Source organism: Rana temporaria, chromosome 4, assembly GCF_905171775.1.
Source record: "Rana temporaria chromosome 4, aRanTem1.1, whole genome shotgun sequence".
In the NCBI taxonomy this organism is placed as follows: Eukaryota; Metazoa; Chordata; class Amphibia; order Anura; family Ranidae; genus Rana; species Rana temporaria.
The window spans coordinates 321,779,824-321,807,441 of NC_053492.1; the positions used below are offsets into that span (position 1 = coordinate 321,779,824).

The 27,618-nt window shown below is 42.1% G+C and overlaps 1 protein-coding gene across 1 annotated transcript in view; it reads right to left on the reverse strand.

Annotated features, from left to right (window-relative positions):
- Positions 1–5,161: 5,161 nt before the first annotated feature.
- AGT (angiotensinogen) overlaps positions 5,162–27,618 on the reverse strand; it is a 102,643-nt gene continuing 80,186 nt past the window's right edge. The window contains 1 exon segment of the mRNA XM_040350690.1: positions 5,162–5,393. Coding sequence (XP_040206624.1) covers positions 5,202–5,393 — 192 coding nt within the window. The 3' untranslated portion in view covers positions 5,162–5,201.

The following is a 27,618-nucleotide window of genomic DNA, read 5'->3' on the forward strand; positions in this document are numbered from 1 at the left end:
TAAAAAGACAAAAAACAAAAACAATAAGCATACAGCTGTGCTCATAAGTTTACATACCCTGGCAGAATTGATGATTTCTTGGCCATTTGTTCCAAAGAATATGAATGATAACACACACTTTTCTTTCACTTATGGTTTGTGTTTTGCTGAAGCCATTTATTATGAATCAACTGTGTATACACTTTTAAATCATGACAACAGAAATTACCCAAATGACCCTGATCAAAAGTTTACATACCCCAGTTCTTAATACCGTGCATTGCCCCTTTACCATCAATGACAGCTTGAAGTCTTTTCTTTTGGATCCTCTGACAATTCTTTTGCTTTCCCCATGACTCAGAATCCAGAAAGGTCAGTGCAGCACTGGATGAAAGATGCAAGGGTCTGTCAGGAGTCCAGAAACTCATTGACCTTTTATATACACACACTAATTACAAGCAAACAGATGGTTACCTTTAATACCCATTCAAACCCCTTTGTGTCAACTTGTGTGCATGTTATCAGGCCAAATCACCAGGGTATGTAAACTTTTGATCAGGGTAATTTGGGTAGTTTCTGTTGTCATTTATGATTTAAAAATTGTAAACACAGTTGAATAATAAATGGCTTCAGCCAAACACTAAGACCCCTTTCACACTGAGGAGTTTTTCAGGCGGTACAGCGCTAAACATAGCGCTGCTATACCGCCTGAAAAACTCCTGCCCAGCAACCTCAATGTGAAAGCCGGAGGGCCTTCACACTGTCAGCAGCATCTTTGGAGTGGTGAGAGGAGCAGTATGTATACCGCTCCTTCCCGTTTAAAACAATGGGAAACCGCGGCAATACCGCCCGCAATGCGCCTCTGCAGAGGCGCATTGCGGGCGGTATTAACCCTTTATCGGCCGCTAGCGGGGGTTAATACCGCACCGCTAGCGGCCAAATCCCGCGCCAAATCCAATGGTATAGCGCCGCTATTTTTAGTGGCGCTATACCGCCACCGCGGCTCCTGCCCCAGTGTAAAAGGGGCCTAACCATGAGTGAAATTTTTTTTTCTGTTATCATTCATATTCTCTGAAAAATGCCCAAGAAATCATAAATTCTGCCAGGCTATGTAAACTTATGAGCACAACTGTATATTGATTGGTTTGCGCAAAATGTAGTCTCTACAAACTATGGAATATATTTTTTTAATTTTTATTAATTTATTTATTTTTAATAGTAATGGTGGATATCAGTAACTGCGATATTGCGGCGGACAAATCAGACACCTAACTGACACTTTTTTTGGGGACCAGTGACACTAATACAGTGATCAGTGCTAAAACATATGCACTGTCACTGTACTAATGACACTGCAAAGGAAGGGGTTAACATCAGGGGCAATCAAAGGGTTACATGTGTTCCTAGGGGGAGGGCTTGCTAACTGTGTGGGGGGTGCTTGTAGTGTGGGAAGGTAGACATCCGTGTTTCTGCTTGGCAAAACACAGGATCTCTTCTCCTCTTCTCACCGAATGGCGATCTGCCTTGTTTACATAGGCAGATCACCGTTTTTTCTGTTTTCCGAATGATCGGGGTGTCCCGCCGAACATTTAGCCCTCCGGACCTGCTGATTGGCTCCTGCCCCAGACCGGGAAGTGCAGAATTATGTGATTATGCCCAGAGCGGCCGTCCTGCCACAGTAAATTTATGTGGATCAGTCAGCATTTGGTTAAAGCACACTACATTTTCTTTTTACAGAAAAGGTGTGTGTGTATATGTATATTTGTATATGTGTGTGTGTATATATATATATAGATGCTTCTAATGTAGGACTACTTTGCATCTGATGGTCATTAAAAATAAGTTTCAAAAAGGTTCACAGAAGCCATTAAAGGCCAACTCCACAAAAAAATATCCACCCTTCCAATGGGATTTCCCTGACACTGCAAGGATTATTTGCTTGTTATGTCTAGGGAGTTCCAGAACAGGCAGTATTACTTACCTATAGGTAACAAGAAAAAAACTGCGCTAATAAATAATATAACCCTAAACAAGTATTGTGATCAAAGCAGCAATTCTGTGTGCATCACAAACACCTACAATAATAAATATAAAGAATTGCGCTATTAAATATAAAATTCATATATACATGAATAAAAAAGTGCCAAAGTGCACGTTGGCACTTTATTCATTCTTATATGTATATATGAATTTTAATTTATTAGCACAATTATTATTATTATTATTATTTAGTGTTACTTGTTTCCCTGCTCTAGTCGGGTTCAGCACTCTCCTCCTCTGCCGGAAAGCTCCGAACTGTAAGCTCATCCTCTGTGTCATCACATACAATGCAAGGATATTAACCCTGTAGTGTAAATTTTGAAGGCTGGATCGTGACTTGAGCAGGTCACAATTTACAGAAGGGCTATGGGGGACCAGTCTGACCGCTGGAGGGACCTTGCTGGAGCAAGGATTAAAGTATTTTCTCCTTGATCCTCTGCCTCCAGACTGAATGAGCAATTAACCCTTGCAGTGCAGGGGACCCTAACTGCAAGTGTGATTTTTATATATTTTTTTCATTTTCATGGAGTTGGGCTTTAGGATAATAGACAAATATGCTAAATTTAATTGTATGTGCAAATATTCACTCCAAGTACTCATGTCTGGCCAGTATAACTTGCATGTTCCCTGTGTCGGCTTTGAAAATTGATCTATTTAAGGACCATCGTTGTTGGTCATATTGGTGGGTAATAAATCTATTTAGTAATATCAGGCCAACCTATATTTAAGGTGTATTCCTTTGTGGTTTCACCAATTATCTCTTTCTATCTGCCCCTGTGATTTTGGAGCCCAATCTTATTGGTTTTTAAGATATTCATCAAATACGAAAGGGGTTAAAGCCGTTTAGGATATTCCCTTTCCGAACACAAGGCAGCTACCGACACCCCACAGTCAGGCGAACGAGACCCAAAGGAATAATTCCCCCCATTATCGAGACACAGCTCTGTTTTGAGGTTAAAGCAGGAAAAGACCATCTTTATTGAAAAGACCACAAGTTTTATACACAGTTAAAAGAGGAGGTGCATCATATTACTCTGGAATTACACCTGTGACCAGACTTAACATGCTAATTACCTAATCCCTTTTAAGCAGCCTGGTGCCTCAGACTTTCCTAGCCTGGCTGTCTCCTAAACTCCAATACACATCATCACAGTACTCCTTCATACAATACAGGGCCAATTAGCCCAATCCACAAAGAGAAGATCTTTAGAAGTTAGTCTGGATTCATTAACATTACAACAGGCAAGACAGGTGGTTGAAGTTGAACACATGAGCCTATTCAATTAACCTGTTGAGTTCATAATCCACAAACAGTAAATAGGTATTTTCAGATATCCTAGAATATATTGTGGATAATCATTACTGTCCCATCTCAGGTAGTCCAAGATATAATTTCTCAGTCATCCTATGCCCCTAGTGGACATAGGATGATTTTAGACATAAGAGGGTCTGGGGAAGCTGAAACAAGGGTATCTCATACTTTTCAGAAGCTTCTGGGTTCCACGGGCCCTCCCGTTACAATCAGTATTAAGGTAAGGGAAACCCTGGGATGATGTACAAGCTTATACATATGCAGTGGCGTCACCTGGTGCGGTAAAACTTGGTGTCACCCCCCTCCTGTCGAGGCTGCCCAGCGCCCTACAGGCAGCGCACGGTCATGGGATGCACCCCAAACCGGCCCCTGGAAATTATAGTATAGAGCGTTATAGTGGCAGGTTGGAGTGGTATAGGGCAGGTTAGAGTAGTATAGGGTGGTATATTGGATAGGCTAGGGTAGTATAGGGTGGTATATTGGATAGGCTAGGGTAGTATAGGGTGGTATAGTGGCAGGCTAGGGTTGTATAGGGTGGTATAGTGGCAGACTAGGGTGGTATAGGGAAGGCTAGGGTGGTGTAGTGCAGGTTGGGGTGTTATAGTGGCAGGTTGGGGTGTTATAGTGGCAGGCTGGGGTGGTATAGTGGCAGGTTGGGGTGGTATAGGGCAGGTTTGGACTTGTAACTTACAGCATGCCTGCAGATGAAGACACCCAGACGGGGCTGCTGTGTCCTCACCTCTTTCTCCTTCTTCAGCTACAGGATCAGCCAGAGTAAAGGAGTCTGTAAGAGGAGTGGAGGAGGCAGCCACACCCTCAGCTCTGACCCACCAACTCCAGCTGCCTCTGGAGATATTGGCGATCCCTGAGTGACAGCTTAACCAGACTGGGCAGTGTTAAAGGCAGCCATACTCACACGGCTGGGTGCCCTGCTCGCACCGCTCCGCTGTAAGCAATATTGACTGTGTAGTGGTGGCCGGGTGTCGGGTGTCACTCGGTGCGGCCCCCCATAGCGACGCCACTGTACATATGTATGTATATGAGATATATTAATTTGTTTCTGTATTAGTAATGTATCATTAAATTGTTTTGTTTCAATTGATATGTTTGTCTAAAAACTATTTTTAATTCTTGGAGATCATATATGCAGTACCTGATAAAAAATCTCCTGATGAAGCCATTGTACGGTGAAACGCTAATCCCCATGTATGTACAAAGGCAGACATTATTGAAATCCAGCCTGGGTAGCAACTACTGCTCCCTCCAAAGGGACAGGTGTGTTATTCACAGGATTACCAGGTTAAAAAAGCAAAAGAATACTAATGCCGCGTACACACGATCGGTCCATCCGATGAGAATGGACCGATGGACCGTTTTCATCGGTTAACTGATGAAGCTGACTGATGGTCCGTCGCACCTACACACCATCGGTTAAAAAACTGATCGTGTCAGAATGCGGTGACGTGCTAAAAAATGAAATTCAATGCTTCCAAGCATGCGCCGACTTGATTCTGAGCATGCGTGGATTTTTTAACCAATGGTTGTGCCTACTAACGATTGTTTTTTTCCCATCAGTTAGGAATCCATCGGTTAAATTTAAAACAAGATTGCTTTTTTTTAACCTATGGATGAATAACCGATGGTGCCCACACACAATGAAAACGGTCCATCAGACCATTCTCATCGGTTTAACCGATCGTGTGTACGCGGCATAATACATCCTCCATGTTTTAAAACTTGTAAGAGGCAATATATTACATATATTTTTTTTTGGGTGTAGATATGCTTCACTGTAATTAAGAAAAAAATAATTGATATGAATAACAAAAATGGTTATCAAATGTGTCTTTTAACTCATACATAACAGATATTAATTGATGTTAAGTGGATTTACAATTCTTCCAAGTAGTATCAATGCCTTTGTGGTCCCTTCAAAAAAGACAAAAATGAAGGGTTTGTTGAAATTTACTTCTAGAGGCTCCTGGCCTTTATTTTTCTCTGACATATAATTGGCTTCATTTTCACCACTGTCCTCCAGTTCAAAATGCACTATGTTAAGTATCTGTAATTAAAAAAAAAATTGATCACTGTCATGTGAATAAACATTTCATTACCAAGTAAGAAGAACATTATATTACACAGTTCCTATAAAATGAAGGTAGGCATTAGATGTGCTTAGCCCTACTACAGTGAGTTTGATCTGATTGTAGCAATTTGGAAACTCTACATCTGTGGTATACTCCAAAATCTTGCAGATGTTTTATTCATATTTTTTTTATATATATTTTTAAATAAAGGCAAAATAATTTGGTGTGGAAGATATTGTAATTGTTCATTTGATAAACCGTATGTATAGAATACCTCGCTGTGAGTCTCTAAATTTGATACTCATACTATAGGGGAGTCAGTCAGTCATTGTGCAAGCAAAAAGTCATTAAGTCCTTATGCTGGCCATCTGAAAAAGAGCCCAAGTAGATAATGGCAGGATCTATGGTGGTCCAGAGGAGGTGCAAGTATGTTCCTAGTGAAAATGGTTGTAACTTGGGAAGACCTCCCTCACACCATGGATAAGTGCGATTGATTAGTAATGTATAGCATATAGTGGATTATCCATATGAATAGGTAGTCCTTTTTCCAAAAGATGAATGTACAGCATTACATATAGCAGCTCCCTCAAATGCTTCAACAGTCACATATATATGAAAAGGAGATATAACTATCAGTCATTGTGCAAGCAGAAAATCCCTCAGTCCTTAAGCTGGTCATCTGAAAAGAGTTCCATCTATAGCAGGGGTGGGCAATTATTTTTTCGATGGGGCCACATGAGAAACTAAAAATATTTTGGAGGGCCGGGCCAAAAGGCTAAACTCAATACTGCATAAAATCAATTGTATTTCTTTATAAAAAGCAGTAAATATCATTGTTGGACAACTGGTACGAGTACTTGTTATAGACATGGCACAGGAGGGGGACAGACGCTGGGGACATGGCACAGGAGGGGGACAGAGGCTGGGGACATGGCACAGGAGGGGGACAGAGGCTGGGGACATGGCACAGGAGGGGGACAGACGCTGGGGACATGACACAGGAGGGGGACAGATGCTGGGGACATGACACAGGAGGGGGACAGACGCTGGGGACAGGCAGCCACTGTTTAATCAATAACAATTGATTAAACAGTGGCTGCATGTGATGGCACAGTGGCTGCGTGTGATGGCACAGTGGTTGCGTTTGATGAGCACAGTGGCGACAATTGATGGCACAGTGGCTGCGTTTGATGGCATGTCACAGTGGTGACAATTGATGGCACAGTGGCTGCGTTTGATGGCATGTCACAGTGGTGACAATTGATGGCACAGTGGCTGCGTTTGATGGCATGGCACAGTGGCGACAATTGATGGCACAGTGGCTGCGTTTGATGGCATGGCACAGTGGCGACAATTGATGGCACAGTGGCTGCGTTTGATGGCATGGCACAGTGGCTGTGTTTGATTGCACAGTGGCTGCGTTTGATGGCATGTCATAGTGGTGACAATTGATGGGCCCAGTGGCTGCCTGCATATGATGGGCACAGTGAGGCTTCAATTTTTTTGTTTGTTTTTTCGTTTGCGCGCCCCCCCCCCCCCCAAAAAAAAAAATTTGAGCACCAGCCGCAGGCCACTGGACAAACTAATGCAGACAGACAGTGCACAGTACCATGAGGAAGTAACAGCTGCCCAGGCCCCCAGCACACATGCCACAGCTATACTTACTTTTCTTTCAGTGTCTGAGAGGCTGGCTCACACTGTCAGTCAGACTCAGTCAGGTCGTTGGTCGGCCACACTCAGCACAGTCAGCACTGCAGCTCTCTCACCTCCTTGTCCACTCCTCAGCCCTCAACCCCACACTTCCCTGAGTTCCCTCACGCTGTGGACTCGAGATGGGCGGACGCAATTTGCAATTTGGCGCGGAGGCGCGCTGTGAATGCTAGGGCGGCCGCGGCGTCCTCGGCTCCTCCTCCTGATGTCCTGATCACTCTGCTTGCTAGGTGCCGGTCGCCGCGGTCGGCATCGCTCTGCTTTCCGCCGCAGCGCTAGTATTATAACTTTCTGCCGCCGGAATTTGCCGCTCCCTCCTAGGTGCCGCCTGGTACCAATGGTCCCATTGGGTCCCATTGACGGGCCGGCTCTGGCCCGGAGCACTCGCCCCTCCCGCCCCTGCCTTGTACCGGCCCTGCCTACCAGGGCCGCTGTTAGAAATCATGGGGCCCCGTACAGTCTACCTGAAGGGGCCCCCTTCAACCACGCCCTTGCCCCCCCCCCCGCCTTGAAGCGAAATGCAGGTTTGTTGCCGTTTACACAATGCATGTGTTTGCAATTAGTAAGCATGAAGGAGCAGGGGGCAGTTTAAATTTATTTTAAATTGTATTTTATTTATTACAAATAATAAAAAAATTAATCTTACACTGTATCTTTACATTTTTGCTTTCACAAGGGATGGACAACATCCCTTGTGATAGCATGGGCCATCACAGGTTCTCTTTATGGAGAGATATGAGGTCTTTTAGACCCCACATCTGTCCTCTGACCTCCAATGCATCTGATCAAACCGAGATCATTTTAATCAGATGCTTGTTCAAGTTTGTAATGGCTTCTTTACAGGAGCCTGAAACAGGAAGTGATAAAGTCCTTGTTACTGCTCCCCCAAATGAAGTTTTTACTGGGCACTTAAACCCCCTTCGTGCCCAGACCAATTTTCAGCTTTCAGCGCTGACGTATTTTGAATGACAATTGCACGGTCATACAACAGTGTACCCAAATTATATTTTTATAATTTTTTTCCCACAAATATAGCTTTCTTTTGGTGGTATTTGATTATCTCTGCGATTTTATTTTTTTGCGCTATAAACAAAAAAAGACAGAAAATTTTGAAAAAAAAAAACACAATATTTTTTTACTTTTTGTTATAATATCCCAATTTAAAAAAAAAAAAATTTCCCTCGGTTTAGGCCGATACGTATTCTTCTACATATTTTTGTTAAAAAAAATCGCAATAAGCGTATATTGATTGGTTTGCGCAAAAGTTATAGCGCCTACAAAATAGGGGATAGATTCTGTTTTTTTTTTTTTTTTACTAGTAATGGTGGCGATCAGCAATTTTTTTTTTTTGGCAGGCCTGCGATATTGCGGCGGATGTATCAGACACTTTTGACACAATTTTGGGACCATTCACATTTATACAGCGATTAGTGCTATAAAAATGCACTGATTACTGTGTAAATGTGACTGGCAGTGAAGGGGTTAACACTAGGGGGTGAGGAAGGGGTTAAACGTGTATCCTGGGTGTGTTCTAACTGTGTGGGGGGAGGGGACTGACTGGGGGAGGTGACCGATCTGTGTCTCTATGTAAAGGGACACAGATCGCTCTCCTCTCTCCCTGACAGCACGTGGAGCTCTGTGTTTACACACAGAGCTCCACGTCTCTGCTGTCACCGCCGATTGTGGGTACCTGGCGGACATCGCGGCCACCAGGTACACCATCGGCTTCCCAGCGATGCGCCGGGCATGTTGTTTGAGAATGACAACAACAGGACGTCCACCCGGCACTTGAGAGCCGCGCTGTGGACGTCTTTCATCCATAGCGCGGATCCCAAGTGGTTAAAGTAGCATATTTCTTATTATCATCAGGTTACAATTATCACACAGGCAGCACAGTAACCATGGGGTCGATCATGGCTCTATGTCACATGGCTGTTAGGTGCTGACTTAACTTATGGCTGTATTGTATATAACAGACTGTAACAGTACAACCATAACAAAGTCAGCACCCAACAGCAATGTGACACAGAGCCATGACAGAGACCCTGCTGTTCTGCCTCACCTGTGTGATGATTGTAACCTGATGTGCTGCAAGATACATATAATAGGACACAGTGAGTATTATTTCTCTATTGCCCACTCACTGTGTCCAAGTGCAGCCATGATCGCCTCCTGCTCTTCCTTGTCAGCCGCTCAACTCTATCATGTCTCATGAGAGAAGCAGCCGGGAGCCGAAAGGAGAATCGCCGTATCACTCCGCCTGCCGGGACTATTATAATAGTGGGGCGGCATGATGTACATGTGCCCGAAAACAAAGAAATAGTCCCTCCGCTGTGCTCCCCTCCTGGGCCCCTGTGTTGACCCGATGGGGTCCAGTAAATGTATATAACCACTCTGTAAGCAAGTGGAGGCGGGGAAGATTTTAGAAAACATTTTTTTTTTTAAATGCAGTAAAGCATTTTAATGATGCCCGGCCCCACTGTGTAGCTGATGGGGGCGGGCCCGGTACAACAGGGCTACTGTTATCACCGCGGCGGGAACATTACAGACAGCGTTCGTTTGAACAGCTGTTTTCCCCGCTGCGCATAGACACTCCCCCTTGGACGGATCTGTCCAATCGCGAGCAAGGGGTAGTGTCTATGTGACTCCCCCTTGCTCGCGATTGGACAGATCCGTCCAAGGGGGAGTGTCTATGCACGGCGGGGAAAACAGCTGTTCAAACGAACGCTGTCTGTAATGTTCCCCGCCGCGGTGATTAACATGGCAGCTGCGGCGGCGGCGATTTCGGCGGCGGGGGGGGGGCGGATTAAAAGGTCCGCCGGGCCGTATACGGCCCGCGGGCCGTAGTTTGCCCAGGTCTGATCTATAGGCTTAGAGGCTAAGCCTTAGAGGCCTGTCATGGGTCTCATCTAGCTCTATAAATGGCCGCCATGGCACCAAACAAGAGTCACATGGTGCAGATTTAGTTTAATCTTCTAATCCTTTTTGTCCTTATGTTTTATGACTCATTGGAAAATTTACATTTTTTACTTGTATAGATATAGATTAATTAAGATTTAAATATTGAAGGTACCTATGTTTGGCATGTAACCCATCATGTGTCTCTATAACCCAGCATCCATACTAGATTAGTAATTGTTACTATAGTCTATTTGTATTTGGCTTGCAATTAAAGCGGGAGTTCACCCATTTAAAAAAAAAAAAAAAATCTCCCCTTAGCTTCCTGCTCGTTCGGTCTAGGGGAATCGGCTATTTATATTAAAATATGTGCAGTACTTACCCGTTTTCGAGCTGCATCTTCTTCCGTCGCTTCCGGGTATGGGTCTTCGGGAGCCGGCGTTCCTTCTTGAGTGACAGCCTTCCGAGAGGCTTCCGACGGTCGCATCCATCGCGTCACTCGTAGCCGAAAGAAGCCGAACGTCGGCGCGGCTCTATACTGCGCCTGCGCACCGACGTTCGGCTTCTTTCGGAAAATCGTGACGCGATGGATGCGACCGTCGGAAGCCTCTCGGAAACCTGTCAATCAAGAAGGAACGCCCATTCCCGAAGCCCATACCCGGAAGCGACGGAGAGGATGCGTCTCGTAAACGGGTAAGTACTGCACATATTTTAAAATAAATAGCCGATTCCCCTAGTAATAACGAGCAGGAATCTAAGGGGGAAAAGTGCCCTCTAAGGGTGAACCCCCGCTTTAACTACAATAATGTGAAAAAAAATCACACATAGGTGGCGCTGTTGCACATTCAGAGCATGCAGACAGTGCTGTGATGTGTATACAGCTATGTCATCAACATGTGTGATGAGATGACAGATGAGATGAGGGCAACCAAACTGATAAGAGGCATGGAGGACCTATGAGGAAAGATTAGAGGAACTGAATTTTTTTCACTCTTGAGAAGAGGAGATTGTACAAATATATAAGGGGTCCATATCGTGAACTTGGAGTTGAGTTATTTACTTTATGGTCAACACTGAGGACAAGGGGGCACTCTTTACGTCTAGAAGAAAAGAGATTTCATCTCCAAATACGGAAAGGTTTCTTCACAGTAAGAGCTGTGAAAATGTGCTGTGAAAATAGACTCCCTCCATAGGTGGTTTTGGCCAGCTCAGTAGATTGCTTTAACCACTTCATTACTGGGCACTTAAACCCCCTTCCTGGCCAGACCAATTTTCAGCTTTTTCCGCTGAGGCCTCGTACACACGACAGAGATTCTCGGCAGAATTCACCGAGAAACTCGGTCAAAACCCGGATTCTGCCGAGAATCTCTGCCGTCTGTACAGTTTTGGCTCGATTGAGCCGCCGAGGAACTCGACGAGAAAATAGAGAACATGTTCTCTATTTTCTCGTTGTCCTCGTTCTTCTATGGGAGAAGCCGGCCCGCCGAGCTCCTCGGCGGCTTCATCCCAAAACTCGACGAGGAACTCGACGTGCCAAGCACGTCGAGTTCCTCTGTCGTGTGTACGGGGCCTGACGCATTTTGAATGACAATTGCGCAATCATACAACACTGTACCCAAATTATATTTTTATCATTTTTTCCCCACAAATAGAGATTTATTTTGGTGGTATTTGATCACCTCTGCGGTTTTTATTTTTTGCTTTTTGTTATAATAATATCCCAATTTTAAAAAAAAAATTTTTTTTCCTCAGTTTAGGCCGATACGTATTCTTCTACATATTTTCTGGTTAAAAATAAAAAATCGCAATAAGCGTTTATTGATTGGTTTGCACAAAAGTTATAGTGCCTACAAAATAGGGGATAGATTTATGTTTTTTTACTTTTTACTAGTAATAGCGGAGGTCTGCATTTACACACAGAGCTCCACGTCCCTGCTCTGTCACTGCCGATCGCGGATACCTGGCGGACATCGCGGCCGCCAGGCACGTGCATCGGCATCTCAGCGATGCGCCGGGCACAGATTTTCCCCACTGCGCACCCCCAGCGGCGCGCGCGGGGAATGCAAATAAAAGGATGTCCAGGGACGTCCACCCGGCAGTTAAGAGTCGCGCTGTGGACTTCTTTCGTCTACAGCGCGGGTCTCAAGTGGTTAAGAAAGGCCTGGATACTGTCCTAAATGTACATAATATACAGGTGATACTCGAAAAATTATAATATCGTGCAAAAGTTCATTTATTTCACTAATGCAACTTAAAAGGTGAAACTAATATATGAGATAGACTCATTACATGCAAAGCAAGATACAGTAGTTCAAGCCATGATTTGTCATAATTGTGATGATTATGGCTTACAGCTCATGAAAACCCCAAATCCACAATCTCAGAAAATTAGAATATTGTATGCAATCAATAAAACAAGGATTGTACATAGAACAATTTCGGACCTCTGAAAAGTAGAAACATGCATATATACTTAGTACTTGGTTTGGGCCCCTTTTGCAGCAATTACTGCCTCAATGCGGCGTGGCATGGAAGCTATCAGCCTGTGGCACTGCTGAGGTGTTATGGAAGACCAGGGTGCTTCAATAGCGGCCTTCAGCTCTTCTGCATTGTTCGGTCTCATGTCTCTCATCTTTCTCTTGGCAATACCCCATAGATTCTCTATGAGGTTCAGGTCAGGCGAGTTTGCTGGCCAATCAAGGACAGTAATCCCACGGTCATTGAACCAGGTTTTGGTGCTTTTGGCAGTGTGGGCGGGTAATTTCCTACTGGAAAATGAAGTCAGCATGGGGATAGAGCTTGTCTGCGGAAGGAAACATGAAGTGCTCCAAAATCTCCTGGTAGACAGCTGCGTTGACCCCGGACTTAATGAAGCACAGTGGACCAACACCAGCAGATGACACGGCTCCCCAAATCAACACAGACTGTGGAAACTTCACAGTGGACTTCAAGCATCTTGCAGTGTGTGCCTCTCCATTCTTCCTCCATACTCCGGCTCCTTGGTTTCCAAATGAGATGCAAATTTTTTGCTTTCATGAGAAAAGAGGAGCACTTTGGACCACTGAGCAACAGACCAGGTGTGTTTTTCTTTAGCCCATGTAAGATGCTTCTGACATTGTTTGTTGTTCAGGAGTGGCTTGACAGATGGAATATGATATTTGTCCAGGATCTGTCTGTTGATGCACTGACTTCAGCCTCAGTCCACTCCTTGTGAAAGTCCCCAACACTTTTGAATGGCCTTTTCCTGACAATCCTCTCCAGGCTACGGTCATCCTTGCTGCTTGTGCACCTTTTTCTTCCACACTTTTCCCTTCCCCATAACTTTCTATTAATGTGCTTTGATACAGCACTTCGGGAACATCCAACTTTTGCAATTACCTTTTGAGGCTTTCCCTCCTTATGGAGGGTGTCAATGATGGTTTTCTGCACAACTGTCAGGTCAACAGTCTTTCCCATGATTGTGATTCCTACTGAACCAGAGTGAGAGACCATTTAAAAGCTCAGGAACCCTTTGCAGGTGTTATGGCTTAATTAGCTGATTAGAGTGGGACACTTTGACACTTTGAACAGCCTAGAATATTGCACCTTTTCAAGCCTCGCTTGAATCGAGGAAAGTGTGCCCGCATTAACTCCCGTCAGCTAACAAACTCACCAGGATTACACAGAGGCATGCACACTGTTGTAATTATGATGAAGAAATAATAAGTTGTATAATCTTCTGGCGGAAATGTTTAATTTGGTTAGGCCTCAAGACAAGATAGATGAATTAAAGGTTTTTGTGACTTCATATGCTTTCCAAGTTTTAATGCATCAACTATTGAAAAATATACAAGCCTTATGTTGAAACAGAGACGCTTGATCAATAGTGGCTCTTTTCACAAAACCAGAAGATATTTACCTGTCCTTGTTGGGTAGATAAAGACAAACCCCGCCATTAAAAAAAAAGTTTCACAGATAGGTAACTAGGCTGTTATCACATGGAAATCACCCTTATCTAGCAAAACCCATTGTGTTGAAGTCTAGGACTTGTGTGTACAGCTAAATTCTGTCTAAATATTCATTGAGGCTGTTCAAAGGTCATTTCAACACATGTTAGGAAAAGATTTGAATTTTGTGCAGTCAGTATTACGTTAAAAATACCGATGTTTGGTTATAAGTCACTCAAATTATATATATTATAGTCCAATACCTAGATTTGATTATAAGTCATTCAAATTATATAATATATTCCAAGTCACAGATATGATCATTTTAGTATCTACTGACCCAATGATAAGTCTATCAAAAGGTAAAAATATAAAGGTAAAAATTTAAAGATTTTGATGTTTGTACAAGTAGAATTTTTTTTTTTTTAACGTTCAATTTTTCATTTAGTTATCAGAACATAAAATAACAAGTAAAGACATTAAGAAAAGTATAACAGGATTCACACCATTACAGTTACATAGTATAGCGAATGCATTTTTGATAAATACATTAAGTCAGTATAATAATTGTGAATAATCCTTCAAATTCATATCTTTAAATTCCGTTTCTAGCTAGTAAACCTCCAAGAATAAACCTATTCACCCCTAGGGGAGCAAACTGTGAACAGGTCTATTCTAACATGAATAAAAAAAAAAGAGAGAACAGGATGTCGTCAAGTAAATCAATGTATTCTAGCGAGTCAAACCAAATCGACCAGGAAATGAAATCGGCATAAGTCTCTGCAAGGAATAAGTGATACCAACAGGCTACCTAGTGGTAGTTAAGAATGAGCGTACAAGTCTTTTAGTGCTGTAGATGCTTTCGTTTGCATGATCCATACATGGCAGTGATTCCTAAAGTGAATTACATTATAATTTTTAAGTGCTAACAGTAATTCGTAGTATGCCTGGGTGTTGACTCTAAGAATGACATCACACAGGTTAGGGGCCTCAATTGATTTCCACATTTTCTTTATGGTAAGTCCAGTCACTATAAGAATATTCGCCACTAACATTGTGTATTGAAATGGGAAACTGTCAAGGTTGATACCTAAAAGGGCCATAGCAGGTGATAGTTTTAACAAGTTGCCTGTGAGAGAGGCAATAAAGGTGGATATCGAGTTCCAGAAACTGGTCAGATTTTTGCAACTCCAAAAATGTGGAATAAGGAACCAACTTTATCCATACAACACCAGTATAGTGGTGATGTAGATGGATATATTTTAGCTCATTTGTAAGGAGTTAGGTACCATCTATTCAATATTTTCTGGGAGTTGTCCCAATGCTCTAAGCAGGATGTTGCAGTTTGGTTTATTCTCATAGCATTGTACCAACATTCATCCAAAAAGTATAGTCCTAAATCTTTTTCCCATTTATACATATTAGGGTTTTTCTCATATTTAGAATACTTAGAAAAAACTTTATAGAAGAAAGCTATACTTTTATGTTATATGGGTTTGTTAAGGGTGAGGTGTGACCAAATTAAAGATGGAACTTCAAAATTCTGATGTGGTTCAAAGCTTTGCAGACGGTTAAGCTTATTTAACTTATCATCAATCGTGGCTTTGTATCCTGAGGGAAGGTGTACTTAAAAGTTAAAGCCCTCAGCAATCTATTTGTTCATCGAGAGTTGGCCTCTACAAGTGGTCAAGGGCTCTGAGCGGTATAGGTATATTTTGTAATAGCCCTAGAGCATGGAAGTTTGAGATAATAAACTTCCATGCTAACAGGGTAGCTTTAATCGAAAGCAATTTAGGAACTATGGGCCAGATCCACAGCCAGGCGGTTACACCAAAGAGCAAATAACAGCTCAATCAAATCCAGTGAAAAAGTGAGAATATCCAAACATCAAAATAAATAATATATATAAAAAAATGTATATAGAAATATATATATAATATATATAGTAATAATATACAATAGATATATAATTAATATGGTGGAGTCTATAACCGTGAAAAAGTGTCCATTAATAGGATGAGAAATAAATAAATAAATATGGTGATCCAGTGCCAGTAGTAAATCTTCAAATAAACATAAGCTGCCAAAAGAATGTAGCTGATGTGATCACAAGGCAATCCAGTAAAAAGTGTTGACAGACGGGTGTAATAATCCCTCCCTGAGCTCCCGGGACTCTTACCTCCGCGCAGATAATCAAGTGCATCCACTATAGGTATCTCAACCAGACCTCCGTATGTATGTTCCACTAATCCTCCTTAGATATCCATGACTGGGTCCTCTTATCCGTCCAGACAGTCAGTGTGCCCAAGAGAAGAAGCAGGGGAAACACAAAAACAAAGGAGGGGACTCCAATCGTGAAGTAGTAAGCACAAGCCGATATTTATTAAAAGGGGAAAAAGCTGCGCTTACATGTGATCTAAAAAATATATACAGCAAGGAACTATTTCAAAAACGAGCGGCGTTTCAAGCGCCTGTATACGTCACTCCAGGTGTACGTCCTCCCGTCCAATCCCTACGCGTTACGACACGTGACAACCTTTTTCCCCAGATGAAGACACGTGACACGTGTCGTAACGCGTAGGGATTGGACGGGAGGACGTACACCTGGAGTGACGTATACAGGCGCTTGAAACGCCGCTCGTTTTTGAAATAGTTCCTTGCTGTATATATTTTTTAGATCACATGTAAGCGCAGCTTTTTCCCCTTTTAATAAATATCGGCTTGTGCTTACTACTTCACGATTGGAGTCCCCTCCTTTGTTTTTGTGTTTCCCCTGCTTCTTCTCTTGGGCACACTGACTGTCTGGACGGATAAGAGGACCCAGTCATGGATATCTAAGGAGGATTAGTGGAACATACATACGGAGGTCTGGTTGAGATACCTATAGTGGATGCACTTGATTATCTGCGTGGAGGTAAGAGTCCCGGGAGCTCAGGGAGGGATTATTACACCCGTCTGTCAACACTTTTTACTGGATTGCCTTGTGATCACATCAGCTACATTCTTTTGGCAGCTTATGTTTATTTGAAGATTTACTACTGGCACTGGATCACCATATTTATTTATTTATTTCTCATCCTATTAATGGACACTTTTTCACGGTTATAGACTCCACCATATTAATTATATATCTATTGTATATTATTACTATATATATTATATATATATTTCTATATACATTTTTTTATATATATTATTTATTTTGATGTTTGGATATTCTCACTTTTTCACTGGATTTGATTGAGCTGTTATTTGCTCTTTTCTGTGTTATCACTGATTAGTATTTATATTTATTTATTTATTTATATTTACTACTTTCACCATGTCTGCGTGTTAGGATGCGCGGAACCCCTTACCCTTCTTCATCTATATATTTGTGTGTATTGTAAACACTCTAGGTTTTGCAGCAACTTATTGATACATTTTGTTTAGGGTTTATTTATTGAGGATCTATATTAGCGCAAAAGCACTGTCACTTTATTTAAGTTACACCGCCGCAAATTTCCCAAGTTAGTGCCCGATCCACAAAGCACTTACCTGGAAATTTGCAGCGGTGTAACTTAAATCCGTCCGGCGCAAGGCGTGCCCAATCTAATGGGGCGAGTCCCATTTAAATTAGGCGCGCTCCCGCGCCGGACATACTGCGCATGCTCCGTCGGGTAAATTACCCGACGTGCATTGCGCTAACTGACGTCGCACCGACGTCATTTGCTTAGACGTTAACGTAAATGGTGTCCAGCGCCATTCACGGACGTCTTAGGCCCCATACACACGAGAGGATTTATCCGCGAATACGGTCCAGCGGACCGTTTTCGCGGATAAATCCTCTCGAGGATTTCAGCGGATTTCTATGCGATGGAGTGTACTCACCATCGCATTGAAATCCGCGCCAAAATCCTCTGGCGATGACGTGTCGCGCACGTCGCCGCGATTATGACGCGGCGACGTGCGCGACGCTGTCATATAAGGAATTCCACGCATGCGTCGAATCATTACGACGCATGCGGGGGATCCCTTCGGACGGATGGATCCGGTGAGTCTATACAGACCAGCGGATCCATCCGTTGGGATGGATTCCAGCAGATAGATTTGTTTAGCATGTCAGCAAATATTCGATCTGCTGGAATCCATCCCAGGGGAGAAATATCCGCGGAAAAAGATCTGCTGGAGTGTACACACCATAGGATCTATCCGCTGAAACCCATTCGCTGGGATTTTTCAGCGGATGGATTCTATCGTGTGTATGGGGCCTTACGCAAACGACGTTGAGGTTTAAATTTCGACGCGGGAACGACGGCCATACTTACCATGGCTTAGTCAAATGTGACTCGGCCCTAGTTTTACGCGACGTAACTCGACGGAAACTACGTAGATTTAGATCGACGGGCCGTTCGGGACGTTCGGGGATCGCCGTAAGTCTTCATTTGCATATACTACGCCGGCCGCAATGGCCTCGCCACCTAGCGGCCGGCCTAGAATTGCATCCTTAAGATCCGACAGTGTAATTCAATTACACCTGTCGGATCTTAGGGCTAGCTATGCGTAAGGCCCCATACACACGAGAGGATTTATCCGCAGATACGGTCCAGCGGACCGTTTCCACGGATAAATCCTCTCAAAGATATCCGCTGATTTCGATGGGATGGAGTGTACACACCATCCCATTGAAATCCGCGCGGAAATCCTCTGCCGATGACGTGTCGCGCCGTCGCCGCGATTATGACGCGGCGACGGGCGCGACGCTGTCATATAAGGAATTCCACGCATGCGTCAAATCATTACGACGCGTGCGGGGAATCCCTTTGGACGAATGGATCCGGTAAGTCTGTACAGACGAGCGGATCCATCCGTTGGAATGGATTCCAGCAGATGGATATGTTGTGCAGCACAACAAATATTCGATCTGCTGGAATCCATCCCAGAGGAGATTTCTCCGCGGAAACAGATCCGCTGGCGTGTACACACCATAGGATCTATCCGCAGAAACCCATTTGCTGGGATTTATCTGCGGATAGATTCTATCGTGTGTACGGGGCCTAACTGATTCTAAGAATCAGTCGCATAGTTAGAAACAGAGATACGACAGCGTATCAGTAGATACGCCGTCGTATCTCGTTTGAGGATCTGGCCCTATGGGCCAGATTCACAGAAGAGATACGACGGCGTATCACCTGATTCGCCGTCGTATCTCTGAGATACGATTGTCGTATCTATGCGGCTGATTCATAGAATCAGTTACGCATAGATAGCCCTAAGATCCGACAGGTGTAACTACGTTGCAATTCTAGGCCGGCCGCTAGGTGGCGATTCCATTGCGGTCGGCGTAGAATATGCAAATGACTAGTTACGCCGATTCACGAACGTCCGCTTTGCCCGTCGATCTAAATTTACGTTGTTTCCGTAGAGATGCGTCGCGTAAAACTAAGGGTGCCCTCTAGGTGGTGTAACCCATGTTAAGTATGGCCGTCGTTCCCGCGTCGAAATTTTAAATTTCACGTCGTTTGCGTAAGTCGTCCGTGAATGGTGCTGGACACCATTTACGTTAACGTCGAAACCAATGACGTCCTTGCGATGTCATTTAGCGCAATGCACGTCGGGATAATTTGACGGACGGAGCATGCGCAGTACGTTCGGCGCGGGAACGTGCCTAATTTAAATGGTGCCCGCCCCATTTGAATTAGGTGGGATTGCGCCGAGCGGATTTACGTTACACCGCCGCAAGTTTACAGGTAAGAGCTTTGTGAATCAGGCACTTACGCTGTAAACCTTCGGCGGTGTAACGTAAATGGGATACGTTACGCCGCCGCAGCGTAACGTATTTGTACCTGAATCTGGCCCTATGACTTTAGGGAATATCATGTAAGCCACTGACAGGGCAAATAAATAATTTCCCTTGGTGATTTCTCTTTCAGTGGATAACCACAGCTTATCGTCATTTGGGAAGAACCAGTATTTAATTTAATTCAAAAGTGTTGCGTAGTAGTATTTATACTTATTAGGTAAGTTCATACCCCAGTTTGTTTTTAGAAGATGTTAAAATAGAGAAAGCTACCCTTGTTTTTTTGTTATTCCAGACCAGGTTTCTCTATTTAGTATAGTTAGAATCTTGAAAAGGCTAAGATATTGGAATAGGTATAGATCTAAAAAGGTAGAGATCTAAAAAGGTAGAGTATCTTGGGTAGGGTTTGCATTTTAAATGCTGCAATTTTGCCTATCCAGGATAGGTGTGTTTGTTTTTTATATTTTGAAAATCTTTAGAAATCAAGTCTAATAACTTAGGAAAATTAGCTGCATATAGTTTTTTTGCGGGAAATGTAAGGTTGATACCTAGATAGGTGAATGAAGATGCATCTGAATTATAATTATATTTTTCTTTGAGGATGGTAAAGGTATTGTTAGATATATTCATAGGTAGGGCAAAGCTTTTCCTATTGTTAATTTTGTAATAAGATACTTTACTAAAGGAGTTAAGTACTGATTGCAGCATGTTCAGGGATTTGTTGGGATTAGTTAAAAATAGAATGTTGTCATCAGAAAATAGTCCAATTTTATGTATTCTACCACCTATCTTTATTCCTGAAATATTTTCATTGCGCCTAATGGTTTACGCTAAGGGTTCAATTACCAAAGAAAATATAATGGGTGAGAGTGGGAAACCCTGTCTGGTGCATGAGGTTAAATGTCTTAGACAACATTCCTGAAGTGGAAACATTTGCTGATGGTTATGTATAAAGTACCATAATTGCTTCATGGATAAATCCTGAAAATCCAAACTTCTCAAGAGTCCTGGAGATATAGGGCCAGATTCAGGTAGAATTGCGGCGGCGTAACGTATCTTAGATACGTTACACCGCCGCAAGTTTTCATCGCAAGTGCCTGATTCACAGAGCACTTGCAATGAAAACCTACCACCGGCGTAAGCCCGCGTAATTCAAAGGGGCGTGTGCCATTTAAATTAGGCGCGCTCCCGCGCCGGACCTACTGCGCAAGCTCCCTTTTGAATTACCCGCCGTGCTTTGCGCGAAGTGACGTCATTTTTTCAAACGGCGACGCGCGTAGCGTAATTCCGTATTCCCAGACGGCTTATGCAAACGACGTGAATTTTTAAATTTCGACGCGGGAACGACGGCCATACTTTATACAGCAATACGTTTGCTGTGTAAAGTTAAGGCACCAAAAACGACGACTAACTTTGCGACGGGAAACTAGACTAGCGGCAACGTAGCGAACGCGAAAATCCGTCGTGGATCGTCGTAACTCCTAATTTGCATACCCGACGCTGGTTTACGACGCGAACTCCCCCCAGTGGCGGCCGCGGTACTGCATCCTAAGATCCGACAGTGTAAAACAATTACACCTGTCGGATCTTAGGGATATCTATGCGTAACTGATTCTATGAATCAGTCGCATAGATACTCTGAGAGATACGACGGAGTATCTGAGATACTCCGTCGTATCTCCGCTGTGAATCTGGCCCATAGTTCCAATGCACTTTATCAAATGCCTTCTCTGCGTCCAGACCTAGGAGCAGAGAAGGCGTTCGTGTGTTATCAATGTAGTTAATCAAATTGATCATCCTTCTCGTGCTGTCCAGGGCTTGACGACCCTTAACAAAGCCTACTTGGTCAGAGTCGGGGGTTAGGGGGTTATTTCTAACAAATGATTGGTCAATATTTTGGCATAAATTGTAATGTCTGTAATGTCTGAATTGAGCAACGAGATTGGTCGATAGTTTAAAGGAGATGTGAAGTCTTTGTCAGATTTCGGGAGAGTAATTATTGCCGCTTCTAATAGTTCTTTTGGGCAACATTTGGCTGTAGCTATGCAATTAAACAGGTTTGTTAAGTGCGGAGCTAAAATATTAATGAATGTTTTGTAATATTCGTTGAATAGACCGTCATTACCTGGCGATTTATGCAGCGGAAGGTCTTTTATAACTTTCTGGGTTTCCATTAACGATATGGGTTGATTTAGTGCGTCAAGTGTATTGGAGTCAATTTTGGGTAAATTCACTTTGTCTAAGAATACTGTAATGTCTTGTAATGTTGGTTGGATTGTATCCTTGTGAAAAAGTGATTTTTTTTTATAAATACAATTTTTTTGGATAAACATAAATCGTTGAGTTTTTACAAACGATATATTGACGACGTGATTTTGTTTTGGGAGGGGTCAGCCGTAGGTCAGAAGTTGTTTATAGAAAAATGAACAATAATAAATATGGGTTTACTTTTGTGGCAGAAACCAGCACTACTGTAGTAAACTATCTAGATTTAACAATTAGAAAAAAAGATTCAAGGTTTCAGACCCTTATGTTTTTAAAGCCACCGACCGGAATGGGTTTGTACCCACTCATAGCTTCCACCATCCCTTATGGATAGGGGCAGTGCCCAAAGGGCAGTATATGCGACTCAAACGCAACTGCGATACAGATGAAGATTTTACAGTACAAGCCAAACATCTCACAAATAAATTTTTGGAAAAGGGGTACACAGCAGATACACTGCAACAAGTTTATGCCCAGGTTGCTGGTTTGGTCCTTGCTGACTTCCAGTTTAAGAGTGAAGTTGCTTTTGTCTCCAGATTTCATAGACAATATCGGCAGGTTGAAGCCATTTTTAAACGGCACTGGCCCATTTTAATGAAAGACAAATATTTAAAAACATCTATTTCAAGTGTACCTAAATTCATTTATAGGAGAGCTCCAGGTCTCAGAAATAAAATAGCTTCCAATGTACCCGATCCATCTAAGAAACTTGTAACATTTTTGGATGGATCTGGTTTTCATCACTGCACTCGATGCAAGGCATGTAAAACCACGCGTAAATCAGGAGATAAAAATAAAATTACTCAATTCAAATCCAATGTGACAGGAGAGTCTTTCAAAATTAAACCCCTGATTACTTGTGGATCGGATCATGTCACTTACGTGCTGGAGTGTCCTTGTTCACTGCAATACGTGGGAAGGACTACACGACAACTTAAAATCAGAATCAATGAGCATCTAGCAAATATTGCAAAAAGTTTCCCGAACCATAGTGTGTCCAGGCATTTCGCCAATCATCATGACAGCGATCCCAGCCTGTGCACATTTTATGGTATAGATAAGATTAGTAGACATTGGCGGGGAACGCACATGACCCGTAGTGTCTCACAAAATGAGATGAAGTGGGTGCATAGACTACGTACAATGCAACCCCTGGGTCTCAATATCGAGCTAGATCTGAACTGCTTCTTAGCCAATGACTGATGTGAATAGTTCAGATCTAGCTCTATGGAGATTACATTTTGGTAACTATAGAAGTAACTTATGCCTAATGGTTAATGTTTAAGATCTGAGCACTAAACATTCGGATAGTAATTGAGGATAGGAGGGATTGTTAACGTGTGACAGAATCTAGTTATTGTGATGGTTAGTTTTTTATGTAATGATATGATGATTTTTTTGTCTTTTTGAGATAAGGACTTAATTTTATTATGCATTTTTAAATATGGGATTCAGGGATAATATTATGTTATGTCTCTTATCTATCTTACCAACATGGATGCCGGTTAAATCCTCCAAATTAGGAGATCGCTGTGCACATCTAGAGGGAGGCAGAGGTTGTTCCTTTTGTCTCTCTCTATTGTATTGATGCCAGGACTCCCGTAATATATATATTTAATATTTGTAATGATCAACACCTATATATATATATATATATATATATATATATATATATATATATATATATATATATATATATATATGTATTATACCATATCCCTCGATTAAGATATTTAATCCAACTATGTTTTTCGGTTGGATGTAATGCTGAATGTTCACCATTGGAAGACTAAGATGCACGTCCGGAGGGATGCGAGGGTGGCACTTGTTTCCCTTCCTATGTTTTCTTGTGCATGTTGCCAGCGTTTTAAAAATGTCTATTAATATGCTCTTATGTTTTATATTTTTATGTTATGAAGTGGTTCTCAGCTACTGTGTAGCAGCTTGTAATGTTTTTAAACCTAACGGCACTGAGGCTGCTCTGTAAATGACTTTCCCCATACGGACCAATGAGTAGTCTTTTGAGACTACATATACCATGATGCATCAGTGACCGGGCACGCCCCCCTGAAGACGTTCAATACAACGAAACGTACGTCGGAGGCGGTACCCGGTCACGTGACGTGCCCCCTGACTCGTGGAGCTGACAGCTGGGAACGCGGGGTTGTGCTACGGCGGTAGCAGAGATCCCGGACGACCCAAACATTCGTACCGCAATTTGGCGGTGAAACGTCTGCAGCCCCAGTGCCGGGTAGGCACCAATACAGTAAGAGGCCATCTTGGCTTTTCCTTTGTTTTTAAATACGTTTTTATTAAAGCAGTATTACGCTATTGGCTTCTCCATTGTTTTTTTTCACATATCCTTATTTGGAACTCCTGGTGATGAGGTTAACATCAATCTTTCCTGTCGGCATGTGTGCAGGCACAATCCTGCATAAGCTCTTTTGACTAACTTTTTCAGTAAAGTAGTTCATTCAATCTGGTAAGCGCATCCATTTTTCATCAGCACATATTTGGGTGTTAAAGAATTCGAGTGTGGTGGTGGATTTTATTTTCACATAAACAAGATACAGCAAAATAAGAAGATTTATTATCATCTATTTGTTACACTTCACTTATTTTGGGACTTGATGTCATCGAGTTGCTCATGACATAGAGACACTATTTTATTGAATTATATTTGTATTATTTATTTTAGTAATTTTAGTTCATACTATGATCACGAATATTAATGATTTATTGATTTATCACTGTGTGGATAGTATCCTTGTCATTTTTTAAGTTGTATAAATCTCCATAATAATCTGAGAAAGCATCTGCTATTTCTTATGGGTTTATTAATGCTTTCCCAGATTTATGGTGAATTCATCTATCAATTTTTTGCGTTATTTGGAGGTGACGTATACAGAGGCCATCAATTTGCATACCCTATTATTTTGGAAGTAATAATTCAATTTCAGTCGTTTGAGGTATTTGTCATGGTTAGTTAATAAAGTTGGCCTAAGCTCATTCCTTTTGTTGTTGAGTTTTTGTAATAAGTTAGAATTATCTGGAGATTGTTTATGTTCTTTTTCAAGACTAGATATATCTTTTAAAAGGGTATTGTAACGGTCAGGGGTTAACGGCATTTACGATATTCCATTCCGAGCCCACGACAGCTTATCGACACTCCACAATCCAGCAGACGAACACGGCCCATATGGATTCCCCAGAAACGAGACACACAGCTCTGTTCTCTGGTTCAAAACGGATAGGCTTTAATGGGAAACTCAGGCTTCTTATATACATACATTTTGAGTATAGCCTCAGATTGATTCTTTACTTAATAGTAAAATGTACCATCATCCAGGATCTTATAGAGAAAAGGAGGAACCGGGGAATAGAGTGGTCGCGGCTGCTAGCACCGCCAACCCACACCTACTATTACCCAGAAAAAATGTGTGTAAATGGACTTTCTCGGTACTGATAACACAAAACAATATGGTAAAACATTTATTTATTATACATAAAATTATACAACTTAAAAAACATGGCTAAGACAATCAACCTCACATTAGTTACAGCGATGGAATTAGAACGGAAGGCCGTAGAGTATCTAACGTTATGAGGTGAAGTCAGAGAAGGACCTCAAAGGTAATAGATAAAGTGATTGGTAAATGGTCTGACCAAGTGATATTATGAATTTGTGCATTTGAAATTTTTTGTAAGAGCATTTTGTCTGCAATGAAGAAATCAATTCTGGAATATGTTTTATGTACATTAGAGAAAAACGTGTAGTCTTTTTCAGTAGTGTGCAAACACCTCCATGGATCGTATAAATCTTACTCAGCGAAAATATTACCAAGACTCAATCTATTTGTCTTTTTTAGTAGTATCTAAATTAGGATCCATCGGGGCATTAAAGTCTCTGCAGTAATATGCCCTTTCTGTATTTTCCGTGCCTTTCTCAACAGCTTAGGGATGAATTTTTGTTGATGCTTGTTAAGAGCGTAAATGTTGGCTATTGTGTAAGTAACAGTGTCTATATTTGCAACTAAAATTATATAAAATGATATACTGACCATGGCCGTCTATTGCCGAGTCCAAAATGTGGAATGACACTGTCCCTTTGATTGCCGTTATAACACCTTTCTTGATTTTGAGGTTTTAGAGCAGAAGATATGAGGGAAAAGACAATGCAAAAATTGAGGTGCTTTATCCTTCGCAAAATGTGACTCTTGTACACATATGATGTCACTTTGAAGTTTGATAGCATCAGTCCAGAGAGCTTTTCTTTTATGAGGACTGTTAATGTTAAGCCCATTGGTGTTCAGAGAAAAAAAAATGTAAGTTCCACCCTTTTTTATAAGGTGTTGATAAGTAGCAGTGACATCCTATTGTGGATAAGCCAAGATATATAATGATCATGCTCCTGAGTGGAGAGACCAACCTTGAAGGAAAAAAGATAGATTCTCATACAATGTTTTGAAATCCTGTTGGAAAAAAGTATAAGGAGACAAAAATAGAAACAATCATAAAAATTCAGAACGTTGAAGAAAAACTTTGGGTCGCCATGCAACTGTAGGGTGCACCAATGTGCACTTATAGATAGAGGGAAATTTACCATTTCCTTCCGGGGTTAAAGTTTCCCTGAGAACAGATAGGTTTGAGGGTTTAGCAATATAAGCAGTGAACCGTAGTAATCCAGTGAGTTTAGACATGACCAATTGCTTTTCTGTGCGATTTATATGGCAGATTATTTGCTCTGTGAGTTATCATCTTCCATAGGAAGCAACCCCCATTTCCCCAACAACTTCAGGCCATCATCCAGTGAATGGATATTGTAGAAAACATCATTACGATCGACGATCAATTTGGTGGGGAAACCCCATCTATACTTGAGATTATGATCACAGAGTATCTTAGTAATGGAATTTAGGTTTCTCCATGCCAATAAAGTTGCTTGTGAAAGGTCTGAGTAGAAAAAAATACCTGCATATGGATCAGGTAGTGGGACATGTTGTTGTGCACTTTGCATCAGGAGATCTTTAATATGATAGAAATGAATTCTCACAATAACATCTCTCGGGAGTTTTTCTGGTATATGCGAAAGGTTTTGGAAATCGATGAGCCCTGTCAATTGTCGGCTCCTGATACAGGATTTTGGGGAGTAGGTCAGACATAATTTTTTCAAAAATCCCTGCAATTCAGTATTTTTGGGATTCCTCTGAATTTGATATTATTGCGTCTGGATCTGTCCTCGATAACTGACACTTTCAGCTTAAGTTGCCTCAATTCTTCTATTAGCTCAAAATGGGAGTCTACCAATTTATTTTGCGCGTCAGCGTCATCCTCCATTTTATTTTCCTTATGATCAATTCTTACTCCTAGACCTTCTATTGCCACATTAGTTTTGTGCATATATGACTGCACATCTTGTTGAATCGCTCCTCTCAAGGACAGAAGCATTTCTTTGATTTCTGTATCAAGTATTGGATGTCCAGATGTGGGGAAGGCAAGCAGTTTATCAGCACAGGGATTATTAACAGGTGGCAGGTCATAATCAGGCAGTGAACTACTGGCATGTTCATCTGAGGGGGAAATCCTTATTCTTTGTCTCTGAGGTCCAATAATTTCCTCCCC